Source organism: Eschscholzia californica, unplaced genomic scaffold, assembly GCF_041429995.1.
Source record: "Eschscholzia californica isolate CP2 unplaced genomic scaffold, dmEscCali1.0.p SCAF_5, whole genome shotgun sequence".
In the NCBI taxonomy this organism is placed as follows: Eukaryota; Viridiplantae; Streptophyta; class Magnoliopsida; order Ranunculales; family Papaveraceae; genus Eschscholzia; species Eschscholzia californica.
The window spans coordinates 21,015,236-21,039,996 of NW_028238472.1; the positions used below are offsets into that span (position 1 = coordinate 21,015,236).

General features: G+C 37.4%; 2 protein-coding genes across 2 annotated transcripts; both read left to right on the forward strand.

Moving 5' to 3' along the window:
* The first annotated feature begins 9,052 nt into the window (after positions 1-9,052).
* Positions 9,053-10,030, forward strand: LOC147537767 (L10-interacting MYB domain-containing protein-like). The gene is made up of 2 exons (XM_086642838.1): positions 9,053-9,370; positions 9,447-10,030. The coding sequence occupies exons 1-2, from the start codon at positions 9,053-9,055 to the stop codon at positions 10,014-10,016; spliced, it is 888 nt and encodes a 295-aa protein (XP_086498964.1). The 3' UTR covers positions 10,017-10,030.
* A 10,657-nt stretch (positions 10,031-20,687) lies between these two features.
* Positions 20,688-21,515, forward strand: LOC147537768 (uncharacterized). Its single transcript, XM_086642839.1, has one exon. It carries the CDS (start codon positions 20,688-20,690, stop codon positions 21,513-21,515), a length of 828 nt encoding a protein of 275 aa, XP_086498965.1.
* Positions 21,516-24,761: the final 3,246 nt, after the last annotated feature.

The window sequence follows — 24,761 nt, forward strand, 5'->3', positions numbered from 1 at the left end:
TCTCCATCAAATCTCTATAATCCCTTTTGATTTCTTTTTCTATCTAGGAATATCATCCTTCAACCTATTTCTCTTTCTACTGTAAAATGAGAAATCAATCCATCCTCTCTCTGTCTTCAACTTAGGTAATCTTCAATCAACCGAATCAATCCTTTCCTTCTCTGTTTCTGTTTGTGATCTTCAAATCTATTAACCAAGTCTCTCTCTATCTAAATATAATTCTTCAACCGAATCTTGCTTTCGATTTCCAATCTTTACCAATTATCAATCTCTCTCTAGAATATATCATCATAGAGAGAGAGAGAGAGACAACCGATCAGCTATCACTTTACCTTTCTCTATGTTCTCTGTTTTGTAAAGAGAAACTTTCTCTTTCTCTCGTATCTTCTTTTCTCTTTGTTTCACGCTCTCAATCTCTCTATCTTCTCTTTCCTTTCCTTCTTAAACTTTCTACTGGTTCCTTTAGTTTTAAAGAAAGAAATTTGAAGAATATCTTTCTCCCTCTTGTTTCTGTAGGTTGTGTTTGATTCTAAGTTAGGGAAAGGAAAAAAAAAAGGGGAAAGTAATTCTCGGAGTAACAATTTCTCCTAGAAAATGATTCCTATGAAACATTTTCTAAGTTTCTACTGTTTGGTTTAGCAAAGGAAAATTAAGTTCTGTTTTCTTCTTTTTGCGGGGTTTTTACTTGTATGCTTAGTGTTCTTAATCTTATCAACCCAAACTATTATAATCCAAACTCCTATTATTTGATTCTTTTAATTAATGGAGAAGGGAGTAGCTCTATTGTGACCATTCTTTTTTATGGGGCTTCAACTGCTTATCCAAAATGGTTATAATTCCATGCATGGGTTTACTTCATCAGTGAAGATGGTGATGATGGAAGATGAAATTATCCCAACTCCTACAACCACCATTGTTACTTCGTCAACAATAAATCAATGTCTGATACAACACCAGACTATCCAAATTAATCAAAATGCTTATAATTTCATGCATGGGTTTACTTCATCACCATCATAAGTGGAGATGATGATGATGATGATGATGATGATGATGATGATGGAAGATGGAAATATATGAAAATTGATTTATGAAATTTATTGATGATAAATTAATCAAAGTGCTAGATCTTATCTTGGTCTTGCTTTTGTTTTCTTCAATTTGTTGCTCTTATATAGCTTCTATTTAGAGAGAGATTGTGAAACCAAATATAATATTGTTGTGATCTATATGTTAGTCGGTTGAAGAATATAGCGTAGTGGGTGAAAAGAGTAGATTCAAGGAGAGAACATTGGAAATACGGTTGAAGGGGAAAAATGGAGATATTTTTGGAGGATTTTGGGTTGGGAAAGAGATTTTTAAGGTGGAGGAGAGTAACAACTTTCCCTTATTTTGTGGAAAATTGGGAAAGTTCAATCACGTGATTGAAAATTTATGTTTCCTTAAAATAACTAACAAACAAGTGAAAAATCTTATTTTAGAGTAACTGTTTCCATTTTCCCCGTGAATTTTCCCAATCAAACAGACCCTTAATAGTAGTAGATAGGAGAGAATAAATTAACGGTCATTCCACCCTTCCTATAACCGTGGGACCCAATAGCATGTTGCATAGTTGGCTGTCACGAGCACTGATTCGTTGCTTCTCGAACTGTCAACTTAGTGTGTGACACAGTAGACTGACCGTCAGATGGAAGCTTGTCATCGCTTACAATTCGATCTTCGCGGACTACCTTTTAAACTACATCGCGTCACATGCAATCAGACTTGTGAGGGGATCCTGAATAGACTCCGTGTTTGACCACCACTGTACCGAAATTCTCCATCATCGTTGGACTGTTCACCACGTGTCACTGACCGTATGTTGACCTTATTTTGACCCAAACTTTGACTTGCTCTAGTTCTCCCGTGCGAACTCCGATTGGACTCCCGTTTTCGTCGTTGGGTTCGTCTTGGACTCTACTTTCTATCAGAGCATCACCATTTCGAAAAGTTACCAGACTACCCTCATCATCAAATGACCAAAATACCCTCAGAATGTCTTTCTCCTGATTTTATCCGTTTTTCACATTAAACTCCATAAAAGACAACTGAGAAAGATAAATAAACAAATCATCAGAGTAACTGCTCGAAATGAACTAACTAGCTCAAGTTAAGAGATTCAGATGAGACATTTTCATGTCTCATCAATAAGTCAGATTCAAGAAATCTTCTTGACAAGTAATTTCAAACCGTCTCTTAATAACACCATTATAGCCCTCATTCCTAAGCCCAGATCTCCCACCAGAGCAACAGACTTTCGGCTGATCGCCTTATGTAATACGTTATATAAGTTCATCACAAAAGCCATAGCTAACCGCATCCGTCCTTTCCTTGAGAATTGCATTAGTTGGACTCAAAATGCCTTTGTTCCTAACCGTTAAATTCTCGACAATATCATCATTACTCAGGAACTTCTTCATTCCATGCATATTTCTCATGCAAAAAAAGGGGGGTTTGCCCTTAAGGTTGATATGGCTAAGGCCTACTATAGAGTCAACTGGACGTTTTTAGAAACCATCATCTCGGCCACTGGCATTCAAGGCCTTATTTTAGGCCTCATAATGCATTGTGTTACCTCGGTTAACTTTAATATTCAGATAAATGACGGCCTTTACGGAGATTTTTCTCCGTCCCGTGGGCTGAGAAAAGGGTGCCCCCTATCACCCTATCTCTTCATTATTATGGCCCAATCTCTATCTCTACTAATTTCACTATACGAGTTACAGGGTACATTTACAGGATATCAGGTGAATAAAAATTGCCCTTGCATCTCTCATCTACTTTTTGCTGACGACCTTATCATTTTCGGATATGCTACTTCTCAGAATTTACAGATAGTTACAGAGATAATCACTCGGTATTCAGATTTCTCTGGACAGGCAATCAACCTCGACAAATCCTCTTTATATTTTGGTTCTTGAGTCCTCAACGACATCAAACAATCCTATGCTCAGGAACTTTCAACACCTTTGATGGATGACCGAGCCAAATATCTAAGCTCCTTAATACTCAAACCTGGCAACCGTATACAAAGCTATGAATGGTTAGTAGAGAAATTCAGCAAGATGTTAGCTCATTGGAAGAGTAAAATAGTAACACAAGCTGGAAGGACTACCCTTATTAAATCGGTACTGAACTCTTACTGTACCTACCCATTTAGCCTACATAAAGTCCCCATAACGGTTACTCCCAAATTGGAATAACAAAAAAGATCGTTATGGTGGGGTCACAACATAAATGAGAGGAAGATGCACTTCATTAATTGGGATATTATTTCTAGTTCGAAGTCAGATGGAGGACTGGGAATCAGATCCTTAGACAAAGTTAATGACTCTTTGGTTGCTAAACTCATCTGGCGATTGTTAACTAACCCAAATACTATCTGGGTAAAATTACTTAAAGGCAAATACTATCCACATGATAACTTCTGGACTTGTAAGCCTTCCAAACCTAAGACGAGTTTATGGCACTCTATAGTGAAAATCAGAGAAACAATGCACCAAAACACCTTATGGATGATAGGTTCAGGTAAAGACATAAGTATCACCGAAGACCCTTGGATCCCAAACTTACCTTTCCACTTACCTACCCTACACACTGATCTCCCAATTCATATTAACAAAGTAGCAGGTCTCATTGATAGTACTTCAAACACATGGAAAGAAGATATTCTACAATAATATTTTCAACAAAATACAATAGATGCTATCGAGAATAACAATTTATCTCACATCAAAATAGAAGACAATTTGATCTGGTGCCCACACCCAACAGGTAAGTTTTCTCCCAAGTCTATCTATACTACTATTAAATCGAGACCTATTTTCCATGAAACCATTTCAGACTTTCCCTGGAATAAGCACTGGAATATTCAAGATATGAGCCCTAAGATCCAATTATTTATTTAGAGGCTAATTCATGATGGTCTAGCAGTACTTAACAACATTAGTATTAGAGTACCACACATCAATAATACATGCATCATGTGTAACAATGAAACAGAGACAATAAACCACCTCTTTGGGACGTGCCCTAAATTCATTCAACTACTCAACTTATTCAACATCAATTTAACAAACCAACATGCTTTAGATCCGGTCATTACTACTACAAAGACACGTCACAGTTATAACGGCCATACCCGTTACAATAGGCCGAAAAAGCCGTTATAAAAGGCTTTTTGTAACGGCCTAGAACCGTTATATAAAAAACAAGAGCCGTTATAAAAAATCCCGTTGCAGATACAGTTGTAACGGTTCCGGGACGTTACAATTCCTCTTTTTATAACGGCTTGGTGTGGGGTTAGCCGTTATAAAAGAGCTCACCAAACTGGCGGGAAATGTGATGGCGCCAAATGAGAAGGATAATTTGTAACGGCAGTTTTGAATATGACCATTATATATGCCTCCTCTTGTAACGGTCATTTTGAAGGTAGCCGTTATAAATGCCTGATTTGACAAAAAAAATCAAAAGCTCTGGAATCCAGCTGCAAAATATTGCAGCTTTTACTGATGACCCTGTTTATAATTTAGAAAACTAAACAAAAGAGACATCTCAAGCTAACCACACAATAAATAAAACGAAACAACTGTATTTGATTGATATTCACACAAGTTTCAAGCTCATGCATCAATCCAACCCAAACGTATTACATTATATAAAATCAAAATCTCACACGCTTATCCCTTCACATGGTACATTCAGATCATCAGCAGGAGTTGGACCACTTCGTACCTCGACCTTGTATAGCTCCACATTTCATCATCTTTAACTCCTATAGCTGTTAAAAAAGAGTTACAACACAAATTAACCACATTTAGAATCAGAATTTCATACAACATATGCTCAAGCTTGTCTCTCTGCCATTTCAGCTTGTCTCTCTATCATTTCACCCATTGCAGTTTGGCCTTCCTTAAGTTGATCAACTTCCTTTCTGAGCTAGTTATTTTTATTTTGAAGATTTGAAATGACACCCGAGTTTGGCTTTTTAAAACCTGTTTCCTTTGGTGAAATAAAGGGCATGAGTCGGATTCTCCCACGTGTCTCGGGTGGCATCTGGCTCCCGAAAACATCATTTGGACCAGGGGTGTCGATGAACTTGCATCCTGAGGTGTTCTCGCTTCATTGTTGTTCCAGGACGCTCTCACACTATTCCTGTTAATATTATACACACTCGATAAGATTGACAAAAACCACATGATATGAAATAAAAACAGTAATTAAGTTTAATTAAAATTTTATGACAAATTTTGCTGCTTCCTCGGTAACCCAAGTTCCATCACTTTTTAATCTAGTCTTCTTCCAAACTTGAAATCGACTAGCCTCGGTGCCATATTTCTTTTCAAGCTACAATATACAAGTAAATGAAAATTATCATTTTAGTACAAAAGTAATTGAATTGACACAAAAAAACGTAAATGAAACTGAAAATGTTACATCATGGTATTGTTGAGCCATAGATACACGCCCTCCATAGTACGGGTACATTGTTTTAGCCTTATTTCTCCTGTTGGTCTCTGCTACCTTCTATATTTCAAAAAAAATATCTTGTTAGTACATAAAAGTTTAACTAATATAGATATGGATCGAGAAAGAATATAACCTGTACTGTGTCCTTGCTCCAATAGTCGACTACTCCAAGCCATTGAGTAGCGGCAACACCTGGAGGGACACATGATTTGCACTGCTCTATATTTGTAAAGTAAGGTGTAAAATATTTACGCTTCACTTTTGCTTTCCAGGTTCTCCTTCTCTCATCAACCCGAGTATAAAGGGTTGTTCAACTGTTGTAGCAACCTTTCAAGGTATTTGTTTTCAACCTCGTTTGTCCCACCCTCTACATCTACTCCAGAGTCTTCGTGAACCCCATAAACGTCTCACACCAACCTTTCAAGGTCGTCGATAAAGACTTCTTCGTTTGCCACCTCTACCGGTGCAGGCATAGGATTCGGTGTTGTCGGTCTAGCTTCTCCATGCAAAAACCAGGTTCCGTAATGTTTCGCCATCCCGTAGTAATACAAATACTCCATACCATTTTGTCTAACTCCGTACCTAGAGTTATTACAATTACCACACGGACACTTTATTTGATCACCTCCCAAAACAGGTCCGTGGGCAAATGCAAAATCCAAAAACACCTCTACACCATCCGCAAACTTCTTTGAACGTCAATCATCATCGATTTGCCAAGATTTGTCCATGAATTCTAACTATCATCAAATATATAAAGTTTTGTCCATGAATTATAAGTAAAAAGTAAGAAAATCAATGTTGAAGTTTCGTAAAGGATGCACATTAGCAGTATAGAAATTCATTTATTTAAAGTACTATTTGTTTTCTAATAAGCATGCATCCAAAAAACTTAAAAACATATTTGAGATATATATATATATATATATATATATATATATATATATATATATATATAGTACGCATAAATATCCATACTTAGTCCACACAAGAGTTTTCCGAGCAATCAGAGAATTGAGATATATGAAGTTGTATACTTAAAAACACATTTGAACAACACCATCATCATCATCATCTCTCATTTTCACATTAATACAGTGGTTAGAAACAAATCTTGATATTCTTTTCTGGTTAAAGTTATGTTACATAATGTAATCATATTTCGACAACAAATTTGTGAAGATGAGAATGGTTTCAAGTGCTCTAGAAATTTGGGGTGGAAGATACAAGTTCAAAACAAATGAATGGACTCGGAAGGATGATAATCAAGCCCTGGAATAAATTGTATATGAGAATAGTAATCTGTTTAATTAAAAGTCAAATCTAAGCTTTTTACCTGATTATATTCTTAGAAGTGATTCTAGGAGCTTTGATCGCAGCACCAATCAAACTACTACCAGTTATATAAATTCCCATATAAGATTCAAAACCCACAATTAAAAGAAGATCAAATGAAATTTAAACAAACGACAACCCAACTCAGAACTGCAACCTAGACCTAGAAGTTCATTAAAACATAAATTAGATTTGATAAATTCAAACAAACGACAACGGAAGATTAAACTAACTCCTTCTTGAATCAGCGTTTTATCTTCTTCAATATAAACCTTCAAATCCCTTAAAATGTAAGCAATGTGGTATACAACTAACTTAATATAAAAGATTTATCATACAAAATTAACCTTCAAATCCAGAAGATTTAATGCCTCTTTCTCAAACCCTAATTACTCCTGACCTAGCTTTAGCTTTTGATATTAGAAACCCTAATACTAATAATTTAAGTCCTTAACAACAACAACCTAACCCTTAATTGATTGTTGCTGCTTGAACTTCTTCAATTGATAAACTTCTCTAAAATTCTTGTATAAATCAAAAGATGAAATTCTGAACATCACAAATTATACACATTATCCACCAAAAGCGCAGACCCACTTGTCAATATTCAGCCACAAAAAGAAGAAGAAGAAAACCCTAGAAGACAGAAGAAATGGGGTTTGGGGGGTTTGCCCTAGAATCAGAAGATCCAACAACTAAACCCGAACATATGATGTTACTACTGGGGTGTTGTCAATATTGAGTTATCATTGAAGTTAAAGTAAAGAATGTCTTTTGAAACCCCTCAAACTCAATTTACCTCAATCCAGAAACTTCTTCTTCTTCCCCTCCAATTGAAACAAATGAAACTTGAATCGAGTAACATTAATGACCTAAGAAGTAGGGAAAATGATAATCTAAGCTAATTTTGTTGGCAAATCAGAAATTGGAATGAAGGGGAAAAATAAGGTTAACAGAGAGGAGATGCTGCTACTGCTACCTAGAGGAAAGAAGAAAATAAAGTTCTTCTAGATAATGAAGGTTAACAACTCACTGAAATCCGAACCTAAACCTAAACTAAAAGAAACCTTAATTGATTGTTGTTGCTTCGAATCCGAACCCTCCCTCTCTTTGAAATCCTCTTCTAAACGCAGTACAAAGAGAAAACCGAAATAGGAAGAGAACTGGGCGTGTGGTTTCTAGGGCTCACAATAATAACGGCCAGAAGTACGAAAAACCGTTATATATAGACTCAGTTGTAACGGACATATGCCGTTATTATATATCCAACTCATTTATAACGGCTACGCCAAAAAAGCCGTTATAACAAGTGTCTGTTATAACGGAAAAACACCCGTTATAATAAAACGACAACACGCCAGAGGTGAGAAATAAATAGGCGCCATTGAAATGTTGGCGCTAACTTAAATAGTTAATTTGCAACGGTTATCCATATTAAAGCTATTATAAAAGAGTAAGGTCACGTTTGGATGAGCTTAAAGTCGGCTAAAAGCCGGCTTTTGGCTATTTTAAAAGTGTTTTTCAATTTGGTAATGTTTGGGTAAAAAAAGTAGTAACTTTTTATAAGCTATTAAAGCACTTTTAGACGAAAAAGCCGACGCTACAATTTGTAGCTTCGGGCTCATTGCTCTCTTGGCAAGCCACACGGAGTAAAATTCGGAAGGCTCAACAACCCAAAACAAAGTAGGGTTTTTATCTTTTTTTTCTCTCCCTCAAGAAACCTGCCGAAAAAGTACAAGAAAAAGAAACTCAGGTATGTTCTTTCTTTCTCTACCTCTTTATGATTCATTAATGCATGTACTTTTTCACTCTCTACATTGATTGATTGTACTACTACTTTCTCTCTCTCCTTTGATTTTTTTTATGTTTCTTCTCTCTCTTTTCTCCAAAATAATATACTAGTACTGACTTCTTTATATGATCATCAAACAAGAAAAGTAGTCCAACAAAAAAAATCAAACAAAAAAAGTAGTCTTCTTTATCTCTCCTTATTAATTGGTAAAGTACTATTTTCCTTCCCTCATTAATGGTCATCATCTCTCTACATTGCATATGTTTTAATTTTTTAATTATTCTTTATCTACATCAGGTATGTTTGTACTAGTAATTTCTTCTCATGTTATTCTTTGAGTTTTTAATTTAGCTAGACACAATTAAATCCGATTCATCGTATTCTAAACACTTATTGAACTTTAATTATCAACTGAAGATGGCGGGAACTAGCAATACAACTAGGGCACACTGGACTCATGAACTTCACAAAGTATTTGTTTACTTATGTTTAGAACAAGTACAAAAAGGTAACAGACCAGGGACACACTTGAACAAGGAAGGGTATCAAAATCTTTGCGATAAGTTTTTCACCAAGACAAAGAAGTCATATGATAGAAAAAATGAAAAACCACTGGGTACCACAAAAGAATCTTGGAAGTTATGGCACCAGTTGATTAACAAAACAGGTTCTGGTTGGGATCCGATAACCGGTACAATATCTGCTAGAGATGATTCCTGGAATGATTTTATCAAAGTAAATTATTGTATTAATATAATTTCAGTGGTTAATAATTTTTATTTTTATCTAATCTATATTCATCTTGACACAGACATACCCAAAGGCTGTAGAATTTCGAGACTCGGGCCTAAAATTTGAAAAAGAACTCGACTATCTTTTTGGCGATACAACTGTTGTTGGCAACACGACATTCACTCCTAATTCTGGTGAAATGCCATCATTTCTTCAGAATTTAGAAGTAGAAACCCGAACAAATGCAGATATCCATGAAAGACGATATACGGTTGATACCCAAACTTATGAAACGCAACAACAATCTTCGGATGATGATTTTGTGTTAGAGACAAATGAAACTCAACGTGGTACTGGACAATCAATACAAGGTCAAAAGCGAAGAAGATTGTCTGGAGCCTCTAAGATCAGCAATTCAATGGAAAAACTAGTTGAGGCAGTTGAAAACAGGACTAAAAATACGGAAAAAGTGCATACAATTAAAGAATGCATTGACACACTAACCGGAATGGAAGATGCAATACCAGTAGGAAGTGAATTGTATTTTGCGGCCGTAGAGAGTTTCATGGACAAAGATGTAAGGGAAGTGTTTATGTCGCTTCCACCTGAAGTTCGATTTGATTGGTTACAAAGGCGACACTGCAATTAGAAGATGATATTTCTTATTTAATTCATACAATTTAGATAAACTTTATAGATTTCTAGCACCCAAGTATGATTTTTTTTTATTATTCAATTATATTTCTAGTTATTTATTGAAAGATGTTCAAACAATTTTCATATTAATATGTTATTTCGCCTTCGACAGAGTCAATGGATTCAGATGAAGAAAATGCTATTATTCTTGCAGTTGCTAGTGTGGCAGAGTATTATAGTCAGACATATATAATTAAGAATCCAGTTAGGAAGTCTATTTTAAGAGGGCATGCATACGTAATGGAACTCTTACATGGGGACCCTCAACCATGTCGTGATTTGTTGCGGATGGATCAACATCTGTTCATACGCTTATGCCACACACTTATAGAAAAAGGGTTTTTGAAGAACACAAGACATGTGTCCATTGAAGAGCAGATGGCAATATTTCTCATGACTATTGGTCATAACGAGAGAAATTCAATGATGTGCGACCGTTTTCAACACTCTGGAGAAACCGTCAGTCGCCATTTCAATTCTGTTTTGGAAGCCATGTCCAAATTTGCAACTTTCATTATGAAACCTCCTTCACTTGATGTCGTCCCCTCTCATATTCGTCATAATTCAATGTATTGGCCATTTTTCAAGGTAATAACTTTACTTAATCACTCTTATGTAAAACAATTTAATTTATGCTACCTAAAAATATGAATTTATTTTTAATTGTAGGATTGCATTGGAGCAATTGATGGGACACACATAAGTGCACACATTCCTTTGGCAAAACAAGTACCTTTTAGAGGGAGGAAAGGCCAATGCACACAAAATGTGATGGCAGTATGTTCTTTTGACATGAAGTTTACTTTTGTAATGGCAGGATGGGAGGGAACATCTAATGATTGTCGAGTTCTGTTGGAAACAATAAATAACCCTTCAACAAATTTTCCTCATCCACCAACAGGTAATTTCTCAATTTGTATTTTTGCTTTTCACGACATAAACTTATCAGTAAATTTATCTTATCATTGGTAAATATTATGTGGTTGATGTTGGATATCCTAATATGAATGGTTATTTGGCTCCATATCATGGTGTACGGTATCATCTTCTTGATTTTCGTCGTAGTAGTCAAGCAAGAAATCGAAAAGAATTGTTCAATCATCGTCATTCGTCACTACATAGTGTTATAGAAAGGTGCTTTGGAGTATTAAAGGCGCGATTCCCAATTCTTAAATCTATGCCTCCATATCCATATGAAAAACAAGTATTAATAGTTGTGGCTTGCATGGCGGTCCACAACTTCATTCGCCAAGAGATGGCTACTGATTGGTTGCTACAAGAATATAACGATGAAACAGTAGAACATAATGATGACAATCCTGAAGAGAATGAAGAAGACCGCGAGGGCTCACAACCAATTAATCCGCAAAACCAGATACAAATGGACATTGTTTGTGATTCCAAAGCAAATGATATAGTTACTGGAAACTGGGAATCAAGTAATTAAGTTACAAATTTATTAATTTAGACTTTATTCTAATGTTGATTAAGATACAATAATTATTTTTAATGATTTGGTCTTATAAATTGAAATAAATCATTTAATAGATTCATCTTATAAATATGGAATGATCTTTGTTTTAATATACAATTATTGCAGAAAAGCAATTTTAGCTTATTTTTGCCAAATGCGCCACGAAATTTGTTATGTAACAAAAAGCACTTTTTAATATTGTTACCAAACGTTCAAATATAACTTTTTTAAAGCACTAAAACTTAAGCGCTGAAAAAAAAGCTGCTGCTGAAAATTTTCGCTTATCCAAATGAGGCCTAAATACTTATAACGGTACTAAAAAGCCGTTAAATTTACTTTATTTGTAACGGCTCACGTGGAAGCCGTTACAGATAGGACGTATTTTTGTAGTGTACACTTAAAAATCTACTGAATCAAGGTAGCAGATCTAAAAAAACTTGGTTTGATTATACTTATCTGCTTTATGCTTGGTGGAAAGCTCGAAATAATAAGCACTTTAATGGAGGAGAACTGAATCTAAATCAGATCTACAGAGCATCTCTCCTCGAAACAAGGTACGTCCCTTCGAACTCGACTAACACCTCTGACCCTATCTCTAGTGATGAACAAATACACCAGTGGGCTCCCCCACCGCCTGGATCTATAAAAATCAATGTGGATGGAAGTTTCTCATCTTCTAGAGGAGCAGCAGCAGCTGTTGCTAGGGATTCTTGCGGTGAAGTTATCGCAACTCTGAAATCAGTCTTCAACCCCATCTCGGTTTTACACAATGAACTGAGTGGAGTAAACTTGGGGTTGAAATTTGGGCAACAACTTGGCAAAAGGGGTTTTATAATCGAGTGTGATTCATCGCTAATCGTTGGATTTATATCCAACGATCTACAAGACCCCCCGTGGCGTCTATCGGATCAACTAACGGATACAAGAGCTTGGTTAGATGAAACGGAGGTCCCCATTACCCACTGTTTAAGGGGATGTAACCAACTAGCTCATGAGTTGGCTACGTCATGATGTTTTTATTTTCACGCTAATGTTATCTCCTATCCGGTCAAAACTTTGTAATTGACTCTTGACTGTAATTTTATTGGCGTTCCTCAAAAAAAAAAAAAAAATCTGGGACCTCTGCATTGCAGAGTAATGCACTAACCAGCTGGGCTACCAGTTGTTGGCAAAATCCATACTTTATTGAATTTTGATATAAACAAGATAAATTTATAAATAAGTGGGCCCTCGTGTCCCACAAGATGACCTTGAGATTCTTTATATGACTCTCAACGCACAAGATGTTTTTGAGATGGTAGTTACTAAACTTGTTTAATTCATGGTGTAATATGTTCATAATGTATTCATACCATGTAATAACTCTTGGGTGCATATAAAATACAAAAAAAATATGATTACCACACTTTTTCAATAAGATATTAGCTATTTGAGTCAAAATAATATTTCAAATAAGAAAAAATTGTCTACAAATATTTTCGTAATTATTACCTAGGTCAAAATATTTACAAAGACTAAACTTTAAATCTCGCAAACTCAATTTGTAAAACACAAACTCAGATTGTAAAGTTCAAATTCAATTTGCCAATCTTAAAAAAATTGGTTTGAGAAATGCAAACCTAGCCTGCTAATTTTGCAAATTTCGTTTGTGAAATGCAAGCCCGATTTGCAGATCTTGCAAATTTCATTTGCAGAATGCAAGCTCGATTTGTTGATCTTCCGATCTTCATGTGCCCAATGCAAACTAAGTTTACAGATCTTGCAATTCCGGTTTGTAGATGTTTAATAAAATAATCTGAAAATTTTTTCTTCTTCATATCTGACAAAGCTTCTTGTCCAATATGTAGTTGAGCTCTGAGATACTTATCTGATGGAGAATTTGTATGGACTTTTTTTCGGTGCGAGTGATCATTCTATTGAATTTTGGATGAGTATTTTTGGAGAAATAAATATTAGATTTGCAGTAATTGGTCATTTGACTCAAAATTCCAGAAGATTTGAGAGCGGATTTGAGAGTATGGATTTCCTCTAGGTTATTTTTACCGAAGATAATGCAGCCAACCGCAAATAAAAGTTGATAGATATATATTGAGGTTCGGATTAGGAAATAAAAATTCCGGAAAGATTTATAAACCAAGGTTGCAGATAGAAGTCCACGACTGAAATGAAAAGAAAAAGGGACAGGGGATCTCCTTGTCTCAATCCCTTGGTTGGGTGAAAAGTAAGACATGGCTGACCATTTATAAGAATCGCAGCTAAATAGGTCGAAATGCAAGTCTTGTTGAGATTGCACCAGTGAGAGGAAAAGTCCATTGGGTGTTGACTAACGCTCAATCAGATCTTTCTTGAATGTAATTGTCATTGTATTGACGATTAAACCAAGTGAAGGGATTGTCGATATATCCCAAATTATCAATAATCCTATCAATCTTAGATGACTGAGATGGGAGAGATCCAACTCCTTCTTCCTTTTTATTAGGGTAAAGGATGCTGTAAAAATCTTCGGTAACGACCCAGAGGTCGGAGATGATCTCTCCTAGAGAGTGGATAGTTCTACATGTGATGTGATGATCCAAAAAATGGTCATCAGTTGGCTGAGGTCAATGAGTCAAGAAAAGACCCAAAGTCTGCGGGTCAACCCGTGTCGAGTCAACAGGGAGGTTGAATCTGGACGAGGTTTGTCGTTCAAGCCTAGAACTAGGGGTCGGTACGATTGTCCTAGGTGCCTTAAGTATTGTCTTGACTCAAACACAACCAGGTCAGCCTTGGGATTTACGAGAAGGGAATTACGTGTATTTAACTAACTTAGGCTTCAATCCCGAAACATGGGGGGTAGAAGCGTGCTCAACCCTTACCGACTTAATCCTGAATCTAACCAAAGATCCCAGTCGGTGAGGATGTTAAATATTTAACTAACTTGGGCTTCAAGAGTCTTCCAAGGAGGAAACAACACCTAAAGGATTTACAAATTCGTAAACATATTTATCAAAGATTGTTAAACGAGGGAACTCCTAAATACAAAGTTACGGGATAACCTCAAAGGGAACCCCTAATATCTTCTAACTACGAAATAATAGTTTCAATTTAACACAGTGGATCTCAACCGCCTCAATTCACCGTCTATCAACAGTCACCTAAAGCAGCCTATAAACATCAACTAGCCTCGAAGAAGGTACGAACTCAACGATTCCCTCAATACTCAATTTTTTTAACTGCAATGACAATCTGATTGTCTTGAGTGTTAGAGATGTTGCATAGCTCCTTGCAGGTTTTCCCGTAGGTTTAGCAGAGGAGAAGCGGGAACAAGATTGATTACAACGGGATCCAACATCACGGTCTCATCATTCTGAATGATACCAGATTGATAAATTTTGACATCAGCAGGATGAGTTTACCCTTTGTGTAAGGGTTTCCATAAAAACCAGGAAAGAATAATTCTGTTTTGAGATCAGGTGAATATGATTTGTATGTTGGAATCGGGAGCCAATTTTGGCTCAAATCGATTCGTCCAACTCAGAACTGGAGTATATCGTTGCGTTCATCTCATCGAGCTTTTGAGTTTAGAACCAAAAATCACTAGAACCCGATTTTGGATGAATGATATATTCATCCAGAATTTTATATGAAGTTTGATTAATTAAGGGACTAAACGACAAAAATAAACAGTTAATTCAGAGCGCATTTGGCAAAGGAGAAATCACTAAGATCTAACGCTTCACGTTGGTTCCGTGCAAAAGCGATAAGAGGCTTGCGTTCCTTTGTTGGGCACGCTTCGGGAAACCTTCTAGAAGGTCTCGAAGCGCCCAGATCAATGGCCGAGATCTCCTCTCTCTGGGACAACTTTGATATCTGGTGTTAGATCTAACGGATGGCGTTAGCTTCCGCTTTTCCTTTGGATATAACGCCACATATCTAGTCCCAACTGTCACCTAACGCATCTTAACGCCAATAGATGTGTCCCTTTGACAATACCTATTCGATTCCTATAAATTGAACCAAATGGACTCCAAATGTGATTTCGTTTTCACCTATGCATTCAACATTAAGAGCTCTATATTCTTGTGTGTCAAAATTATAAGTCAATGGAGAAAGTCAGGAGTATTCTAGTGTTCCTAGAATAACACCTCAATGGGCCAGAATGTCAGAAGGAATTCTTTTAGTCTCCCCTTCTCTTTTGAAATATTATGCATTCCATGTGTGTTTTGAATATAAGTCTTAATTCAGAAGATGAAAATCAAGATCAGGAATCGAAGGCATTCTAGTATGTCAAGATTACGAAATCGAGAGCTTTCCAATATGTCTAGAATCTAGAAATCCAATGCTTTCTAGTTTATCCACAAGAGGATTATACTGAATCTCGAAATTAGAGTCAACACCATCCTATTATATCTAGAAGACAAAACCGAAGTTAGGAGTTATCTCAAAACCAAGTCAGAAGTTATAACCAAGTCAGGAGACAAAAGTTATCAAGAAGGTCAAGTCAAAGAGTTCACATTGCTGACGAAGGTTCGTCCGCTTTCAGATCTGTGAAGTACCATCACAACCCCGAAAGGAAGTCGTTGAATCCTGGGGTCATACACCCAATCGTTAGTACTGTTCGTCCGCTTTCAGATCTGTGAAGTACCATCACAACCCTGAAAGGAAGTCGTTGAATCCTGGGGTCATACACCCAATCGTTAGTACTGTTCGTCCGCTTTCAGATCTGTGAAGTACCATCACAACCCCGAAAGGAAGTCGTTGAATCCTGGGGTCATACACCCAATCGTTGGTACTGTTACTAGTATGTAAAATGTCTTAAGGAAAAATATCATATTATCGCCTCGACCTAACTTTACTTCTATCTCGGTGATGTCCGAGTGAATGCTTATTATTACGCAGAAATGTTGTCGATCTCTCTAAGAATTAGAGAAAAGGCTATTCTGATCCTAGTACAATAAGAAATTTTGTTTAACGAAACAGATAGACTGACAACTCGAACATAGCCAAACAATTCTACTCCTACTAAGAATAGAAATTCGATTTTAATGAGTAAACCAGATAGCGCGAAGACTCAGATCGAACCAAGGAAACAACATTGTATGAATCATATTGTGATCTAAATGAATGATATTAGTATTGATGTTGTCTTTCCTGTAGAGGTTAAAGCCTCTGAATCTCTGAATAGGATTGACACACTGGAACTTATAGATTTCTGGGACGTACACAACAAAAGTTATAGTAAGCAAATCCCTTTTCTCGCTGTCTGCTTGTATCTTTGTATAATTCATTGATATTATTTTTCTGAATACTTTTTTCGCTCTAATTCACTCAAATCCCGAAATAGTCTTGGAGTATGCGTGGTTGCAGGGCCGTGCGGTGCCCAGTGCGGGCAGGGCGCCCGCACTGGCCCCCCCACTCAGGTGGGCCCAAAATTTTTAATCCTTGTTTCCATTTCCTAGGTTCGAAAGTCAAAGTTTTACTCTTTAAAAAAGAAGCTCAAAGTTAAAACGCACTTAAAGAACTACGGTAAATTCACGTGGGCCCCCACTTTACATTTCCCAATTTTTTTCCCTCTCTACTTTGCACGGGTAAAGCAACTAGGGTAAATAGTACACTCATGTGAACGTGTTAAATTTTGTTCTCTCCCTACTTTTCTTTGGTTATTAAATTTTCCTCTCTGATTTATTTTGGTATTACATCACTATTTTTTTTTTACACTTTTTTATTGATCATATTTTATTCTATATCTATATTTTATTATTATTACATATTACGACATTGTTTTTTCTTCTCTTCTTTCCTTATTGTAAATCCTCTCTTTTAGTGAAGACCAAATTTCTTATCAAATTGATTAGTCTATTACTGTTCTTATTTGTTAGTTTTTTCTTTATAAATTGTGAGTGCAACAATTTTTTCATTAGCTTTGTTGAGCACTGAAAGTGAATTCTTAGACAAGATTGATTACGAACCGTTAGTTGATGATTTCGCTTCAAAAAACACAAAGAGAAATTTTTTTTTTATGCTTGGAATGCCTTTTAAATACATTTTGAGTTGATAACTAAACAATCAATTATCTTTTTATGGTCAAATTATTTTGAATCAGTGTTTATTAGTTTGTGTATATTTTTTTATATTTTGATTGTACAAAGGGCCCAAACCAAATTTTGGCACTGGGCCTTCAAAATCTCAGGCACGGCCCTGCGTGGTTGGAAACTGAAATTATATTTTGGTAGAACTATATCATCATAAGTAATGAGAAGTGCCCAAACAATATCGATATAGTGGGAGAAATTTTGTGAAATTGCAATAATTATATTTAGTTATGCATAATCTATTACTCTCCATCGGATATGATTGCACCACATTAGACATGAGAATTCTGTCAATAGTATTGTCTCCATAAAAAATTAGAAAATTGATGTTTCCACTTTGAGCCCTATTGCATTAATTTAAGAATAACCTCAGCTTGGCTTTCTTTATTTGATCTAGCTTTTAATGATTGGCTTTGACTGAAATGAAATCGTGTAATAGTAGAGCCATGATTTAATGAGCTCAAGCTCATAGGGAGAGTTATGAGCTTGAGCTCCTTGTCCGTTGATCTTCTAAGATCAAACAATATGGAAATAGTACAACTGTACTCCTTGAACCAAGGTAGAATCAATATTTTATAAGTCACACTTTCTCAGTTTAATTACAAAATTGCCACCCAATCTCTCATTCGCCTCCACACCGTCCCATTCTTCTTTTTTTTTTTTTTTTTATTGGAATTGAAACTTCATTTATAGCCATAAGGCAACTGAGATTACAATGAAGTTAAAAGACAAAATCCAAGAGACCTGAAGTTCCAGGGCAGAAAGTGAATTTGAAGAACTAAGAAGGATGTAAAGCAAAAATTGCCATGTTATGGGCTGCAGTGTTTGCCTCCCGCGGGACCCAATGAAATTCACTCCTTTCAATTTTTGCCACCTGTTCCTTAATCCCTCGAATTATGCCGTTGATCCTCCACGGTGTTGTCTCCTCACCGTACGATGTTGCTAGGATTACAATCCTTGAGTCCATTTCAAATACCACTTTTTGAAACCCTAGCCTCACCGCTGTTTCAGCCGCATATAAGAGAGCCCGTGCTTCACTATCCAGGGACGAATTAGGGTTTAGCGTTCTTCCCTCTTGGTAAAGGATTTCACCATTTTCATTCCTAACAACCACTCCAATAGCCGCACCATGAGTCCCAAATGCTCCATCAAAGTTTACTTTAACCCACTCTGCATGAGGCGGAGTCCATAACCGATCTGGTATATTTGGTGCGTTTGTTCCTTCTCCATCTGAGCTAAGACATGCTCTTAATGTTTTGGTGATGATACTTGGGAGGTGAAGATAAGATCCATTAAAGTGTATGTTGTTTCTCTCCTTCCAATAAAACCAAAGCAGGTAAATATAGAACTTTACTTTTTCCTGGTTTCTCTTGCTCTGATTGATTAGTTCTCTGATCAAATTTTCTGGTTCTTCATCTCGTGTGAGGGGTTCGTGAACTTGAGCAAGCAACCAAAGATCTCTAAATTTTTGGCACTCACTAAATAGGTGAAGAATAGATTCTGGTTCTTGATTGCAAAGCACACACACTGTTGATATATGTCGGTTCCCTCTGGAGATGCTGGTTGGCACAGGTAGGCCTTGATTAAGTAGCTTCCATATGAACTGTAGAATTTTTGGTTCCACATAAGATAGATTCCAGAATTTTGACCATGGGAAATCAGCATCTGTTCTTGGGTTCTGGTGGTGTGGTGTAATCTCTTTGAAAAAAGATTTTGGTGTAAACTCCCCCCTGACCGTAGGTATCCAGATTAATCTATCTAAAGGAGTGAGTATAGAAAGATTAATTTGCTGAATTGCTGCAGTAGTAGCTTCATCAAAATAAGTATTCAAAACATCCACTTTCCATATCATATGATCTCTCTCTATAAGGTCTGAAACCCAATAAATGTTTGCAGGTAAAGGTTGGGTACATCGAGGGATGAACTCCGGTAACTCGGGGATCCAAGGGTCTTCAGTTATCTTCAGTGTGGATCCATCCCCCACTTGCCAACAACTCTGTTTACGCAGGTCCTCCTTCACCTCCATTAACGCAGACCACAAAGGAGATGCATTCTTTTTTTCCTTTCATTCCAGAATGTATTCGTGCTGTAATACTTAGCAATAATGATTTTTGCCCATGTAGAAATAGGATTGACCAACAGTCGCCAGGCTAATTTAGCCACTAAAGACTGGTTTACTTTTGCCAAAGGCCTAATACCCAGACCACCCACCTGTTTAGACCTCTGGATGAGTTCCCACGGAAGAAAATGCATTTTATGTTCCCCTTCGTCTTGATTCCACCAAAAATTCCTCTGTAACCTCTCGAGTTGATTAATTACTCCTTGAGGTAGTATAGATAAACCCATGAAATACGTGCATATAGGGCTCAAGGATTAGTGAGCCCAGGTATTTCTCTGAATCATTCATCAGTGGGGCTTGTAACTCCGTAACATATCGATTTTTTATTACTGTTGACGTCCTTGAACTAAAGAATAGAGAAGATTTTGAGAAATTAACCGCCTGTCCCGAAAACCTGCAATAATCTTCAATGATCGATTTGACCGCCTGTAGGTTTTTATCGGTAGCCTCCTCCATGATAATTAAGTCATCTGCAAATAGGAGATGGGAGACTCGAGGCGCTTTTCTGTTTACTCTGTATCCGTCAAATAACGATTCCCTTTCAAACTGCTCAATAAGTATAGATAAGGCTTGTGAGACAAGAATGAATAAATAAGGCGATAGGGGACAACCTTGTCTGAGACCCCTAGTCGACCTAAAATTCCCATATTTCTTCCCATTAATCAATACACTGAATGTCGGAGTAGTTACACAACACATGATTAAGTTCAGAAGTTTCCCTGAGATTCCGATTGTTGCCAGCACCATTTTTAGGAAGGCCCAATCGACTCGATCGTAAGCTTTAGCCATATCCAACTTTAATATGAATGCCCCCGCCTTGGCTTTAGATAATCTCATCGAGTTGAAATTGTATCTTCTATATTGGTTGGTCTATAGGATCTTGATTTTTGTTGGTCTTTAGGACATATAGGTTGCTCTGAATTACCGTAAGTTGACAACTAGTTTCATTGCAAGGCTACAATGGAACCAAATGATGAAGAATTCTTGGCTCAATTAGCTTCATTATCAACAGAAGAGCCAGAAATCCAAGTAATCCAGGGTACTCGAGAAGAAATAGAGACGTTTGACTATAAACGTCACTGTGTCATCAAGGTTCTAACTTACAAGACAATATCACTGGATCTACTATACAAAAGACTCAAAGGTATTTGGAATCTACCCTTCCCTTATGAGTTTAGTGATATAACTGCCAACACTTTTCTTGCTAAATTTGGCACTACTGGAGAGGTTGAGTACGTAACATCAAAAGCACCATGGTTCATCAAAGATGACATTTTCTTGGTGGAACGATGCTGTCTGGAGAAGTCCCCACTAGAACATGATTTTGCGAAGGCATGGTTTACGGTTCAATTTCACGACTTGCCCTACCACTTGTTGAATGCAAAAACAATTAACTTGCTAGCACAAGGATTAGGGAATTATGTACAAGCAACACTAGCTGAAGCATCCAAATGGACATCATATGGTCGGGCAAAAATCGAGGTATCTATTGCACAACCCCTACCTCAATCGGTATACTTACAAATTGTTGGTGGTGCCACTAAGAAAGTATCATTAAGGTTCGAGAAGCTAGGTAGGTTCTGCATGTTCTGTGGATTTTTAGGTCATTCGATGGGATTCTGTCAACGGAGGCTGAAACTGTTGGACTTATTGGAGGAAACTACTTCGACGACAAGAAAAGAGGCAATCACGATCAAGGCAAACGCGAAGTGTCCGGAATTTTTCAAAGTTCCACAAGTCTGGGAGGTGACGGTAAGAAAGAACAGAGACAGAGAGCTTGAGAATTAGAAATGGCAAGATTCTGACCTGCCGGAGGAGGCGACGTCGACGGAGCAGTACGATGGTAACGATTCAGTATGTGGTAACGCTCAAAATCAGGGGAACAGGTCACTAAACCGTTTCTGCTCAAAGTAAGGGAACAATTATGACCGAACCTCATGCTTCCTCTAGTGGGCCCATTAATGCATTTGAGGCGTTAAGGTTGGACAAAAACAAAAAGGTGGTGGACCCAAGGCACATTAGTGTGACCCCACAACGTGAATTTCCCCCACTATATCGAAAATTTAAACCCACTAATCAAGGCAGGGCAAACCAACTAATAACTGGTGAAAGCCCAGTACAAGGGGTAAATAGAGAAGAGGATCAGGTTGAACCATCAAGGGCGAATCTCAAAAGACTAGCAAGAGGCCAATCAGGGCGGGATACTCTACCCGCTAAAATCTTCAAAAACAATTCTTTAGATGTGAAAGAACATGACAGGGTCGTGGCGGCTGCTCCCAAAGAGCCGCAAGGCCAATGTTAGTTTTATCGTGGAATTGTCAAGGATTGGGGAACTCCTTGACTAACCATACTCTTCACCAGTTCCTCCGGTCAGTAAAACCAAATGTTTTATTTCTGGCTGAAACAAGATTACAAGCAAATGATCGGTTATTCAATCTTGACAGATTTCACCTTTACAATAAAGTTGTAGTCTCCTCCGTGGGTCGAAGTGGGGGAGTCACGGTGCTCTGGACTAACGAAGTCAGCATGGAAGTGGTGAGTCAGGACTCAAACCTGATTCATATGAAAATGTTGAATCAGGCCGGTGAACATTTTTGGGACTTGCTATGCATTTATGGGCCTCCTCGAAATGAAAATAGAAGGAATTTCTGGGATGGAATCCAGGAGACCCTGCTACATCTTCCTGTCCCATACTGTTGTGTGGGAGATCTAAACACAATTAGGTCGTTGTCTGAAAAATTCGGTGGTACTAACTCTGCACCATTCATGGACCAATTCAACACTTTTATGAGCAACTCGGGTCTGGTAGATTTGGGCTATAATGGACCAGCCTATACTTGGTCAAACAATAGAAGCAATGGGGCTCTGATTCGCGAAAGGCTAGACAGGGTGCTAGCATCAGTTAATTGGATGGACTGTTACCCTAATGCAGGTGTGTTTCACCTGCCAAGATACAATAGTGATCACTGTCCAATCTTATTAAAAACAGAAATACACGCTCTTCCAGTCGAGTTGAAGGCAAATTTGAATCTTTTTGGACCAAACACCATGATTATAAAGAAAAGTTATACCATTTGTGGCAGCAAGATGATATGGATATGAGTTGTAGATTAAAAGGGGTCAAGGAGAACCTACGGCAATGGGGTAAGGATTGTTTCGGTAATCTGGACAGAAGGATCGCCACACTGAGATTCAGACTAAAAAATGTACAAGCTCAGCCTATCTCAGATTGGGTCCTACAACAAGAATCTAAAATACAGGAAGACTTACTGAAGCTGGAGGAGTATTAGAGAACGAGACTGGAGCAACGAACAAGACAGTTTTGGGCCTTAAACGGAGATAGAAATTCTAAGGCATTCCATGTTGCAGTCTCTAATAGAAGAAGAAAGAACCATATTCAATATCTTGTCCAAACTGACGGTTCGAGGATTACAACCAAAACGGGTATTGCAGAGAACTTAGTCGCTCACTTTCAGAACTTGTTCACGGCGGAAGAGGTATGTTCTACCCCCCTGAGGTGTTATTCCATTATAAGCAGTTTTCAGCTAATAGCCTTCTATCCATTTCGATGAGTCCATCGGCCGAGGAAATTAAAGATGTGGTATTCAAAATGGGGGCCCTCAAGAGTCCGGGCCCAGATGGCCTACCATGTTATTTTTACCAAAATGGGTGGAATATAGTGGGACTCGGAAATCATAAGGTTTATTCAAAATTCGTTCCTGACAGGTTCGTTCCCCCCGGCAATTAATGAGACCAACCTGGTCCTTATCCCAAAAACCGATCACCCGTCGAAGACTGCTGACTATAGGCCAATCGCTTTGTGCAACACCCTCTATAAGTTCATCACAAAGATCATTGCAAATAGACTGAGGCCACTCCTAGATTCCTGTGTTAGTTGGAACCAGAACGCTTTTGTACCACACAGACAGATAATCGGCAACACACCGTCCCATTCTTCAATAATCTTCATCGCCACTTAATTCTTCTCTCTAAAACAATAAATTGTGAGTCTAAACAGAGCTTAGAGAGACAGAGAGATAAAAGGGAAGTTAGAGAGAGAGGGAGAGGGAAAAATTCAACATTTCTTGGAAAGACCCATTTCCAGCTTGTGAGCAGGTTTCATCTATGAGTCTCAAAATTATGTTACCTTTTGGTAAGTTGATGTTATGAAGATCCCTTGACATTGTCTACAATCTTGAATCTGCCCACATGATCATTTATATGAGGTACATGGCTAGCAGATATAAAAATCTTCTAAAGTGGTTTCTCCTCATCTTCCTTGGTGTTCAACTATTCATGAACTTGGAGAAGAAGAAAACGATGATAATACTCCATGAATTTATTTCCAAAAAAAAAAAAAAAATATACTCCATGATTTCAGATCGTGCCTCAGCTTCAATCACCCATGTTTACGAATTTCAAGACGTGTAGTGACTACAATCTAAACTCTTTTCATCGGAAGAATAATCGGATCCACTCCACTTTGAATTAAAGTGCTTTAAGAGATAGATTTCGAACGTTCTTCTTTTCCGGCTGGAGAACAAGAGAAATTAGAATAAACTCCCTATCTTTCTCTCTCTCTAACTTCCCCCTTATTTCTCTCTCTCTCTCTAATCTCTGTTTTCAAGTGACTTACTTTGAAACGGTGAAGAGAGAACGGAACTGTGTAACGGGAAGGGGAGACAATGTGGCAATTTTGTAATTAAACTCAAAAAATTGTCCTATAATATATTGTTTTTACCTCCTTTTAAGGAGTACAGTTGTACTATTTCCATATTGTTTGATCTTAGAAGATCAACGGACAAGGAGCTCAAGCTCATAACTCTCCCTATGAGCTTGAGCTCATTGAATCATGGCTCGTAATAGTATACCGATTCTTACGCCTTCTTTCAAAGATTTAAATTACGCATAAATAATCATTTCCTTGCATGGCGATGTAGGGGAACTCAATGAGAGCTATTAGTCCAACGCATCAATATTCATTTCTTTGGGGAAAGCCAACTCTTCCTAATATCGTTCAGGGGTGAGCAATAA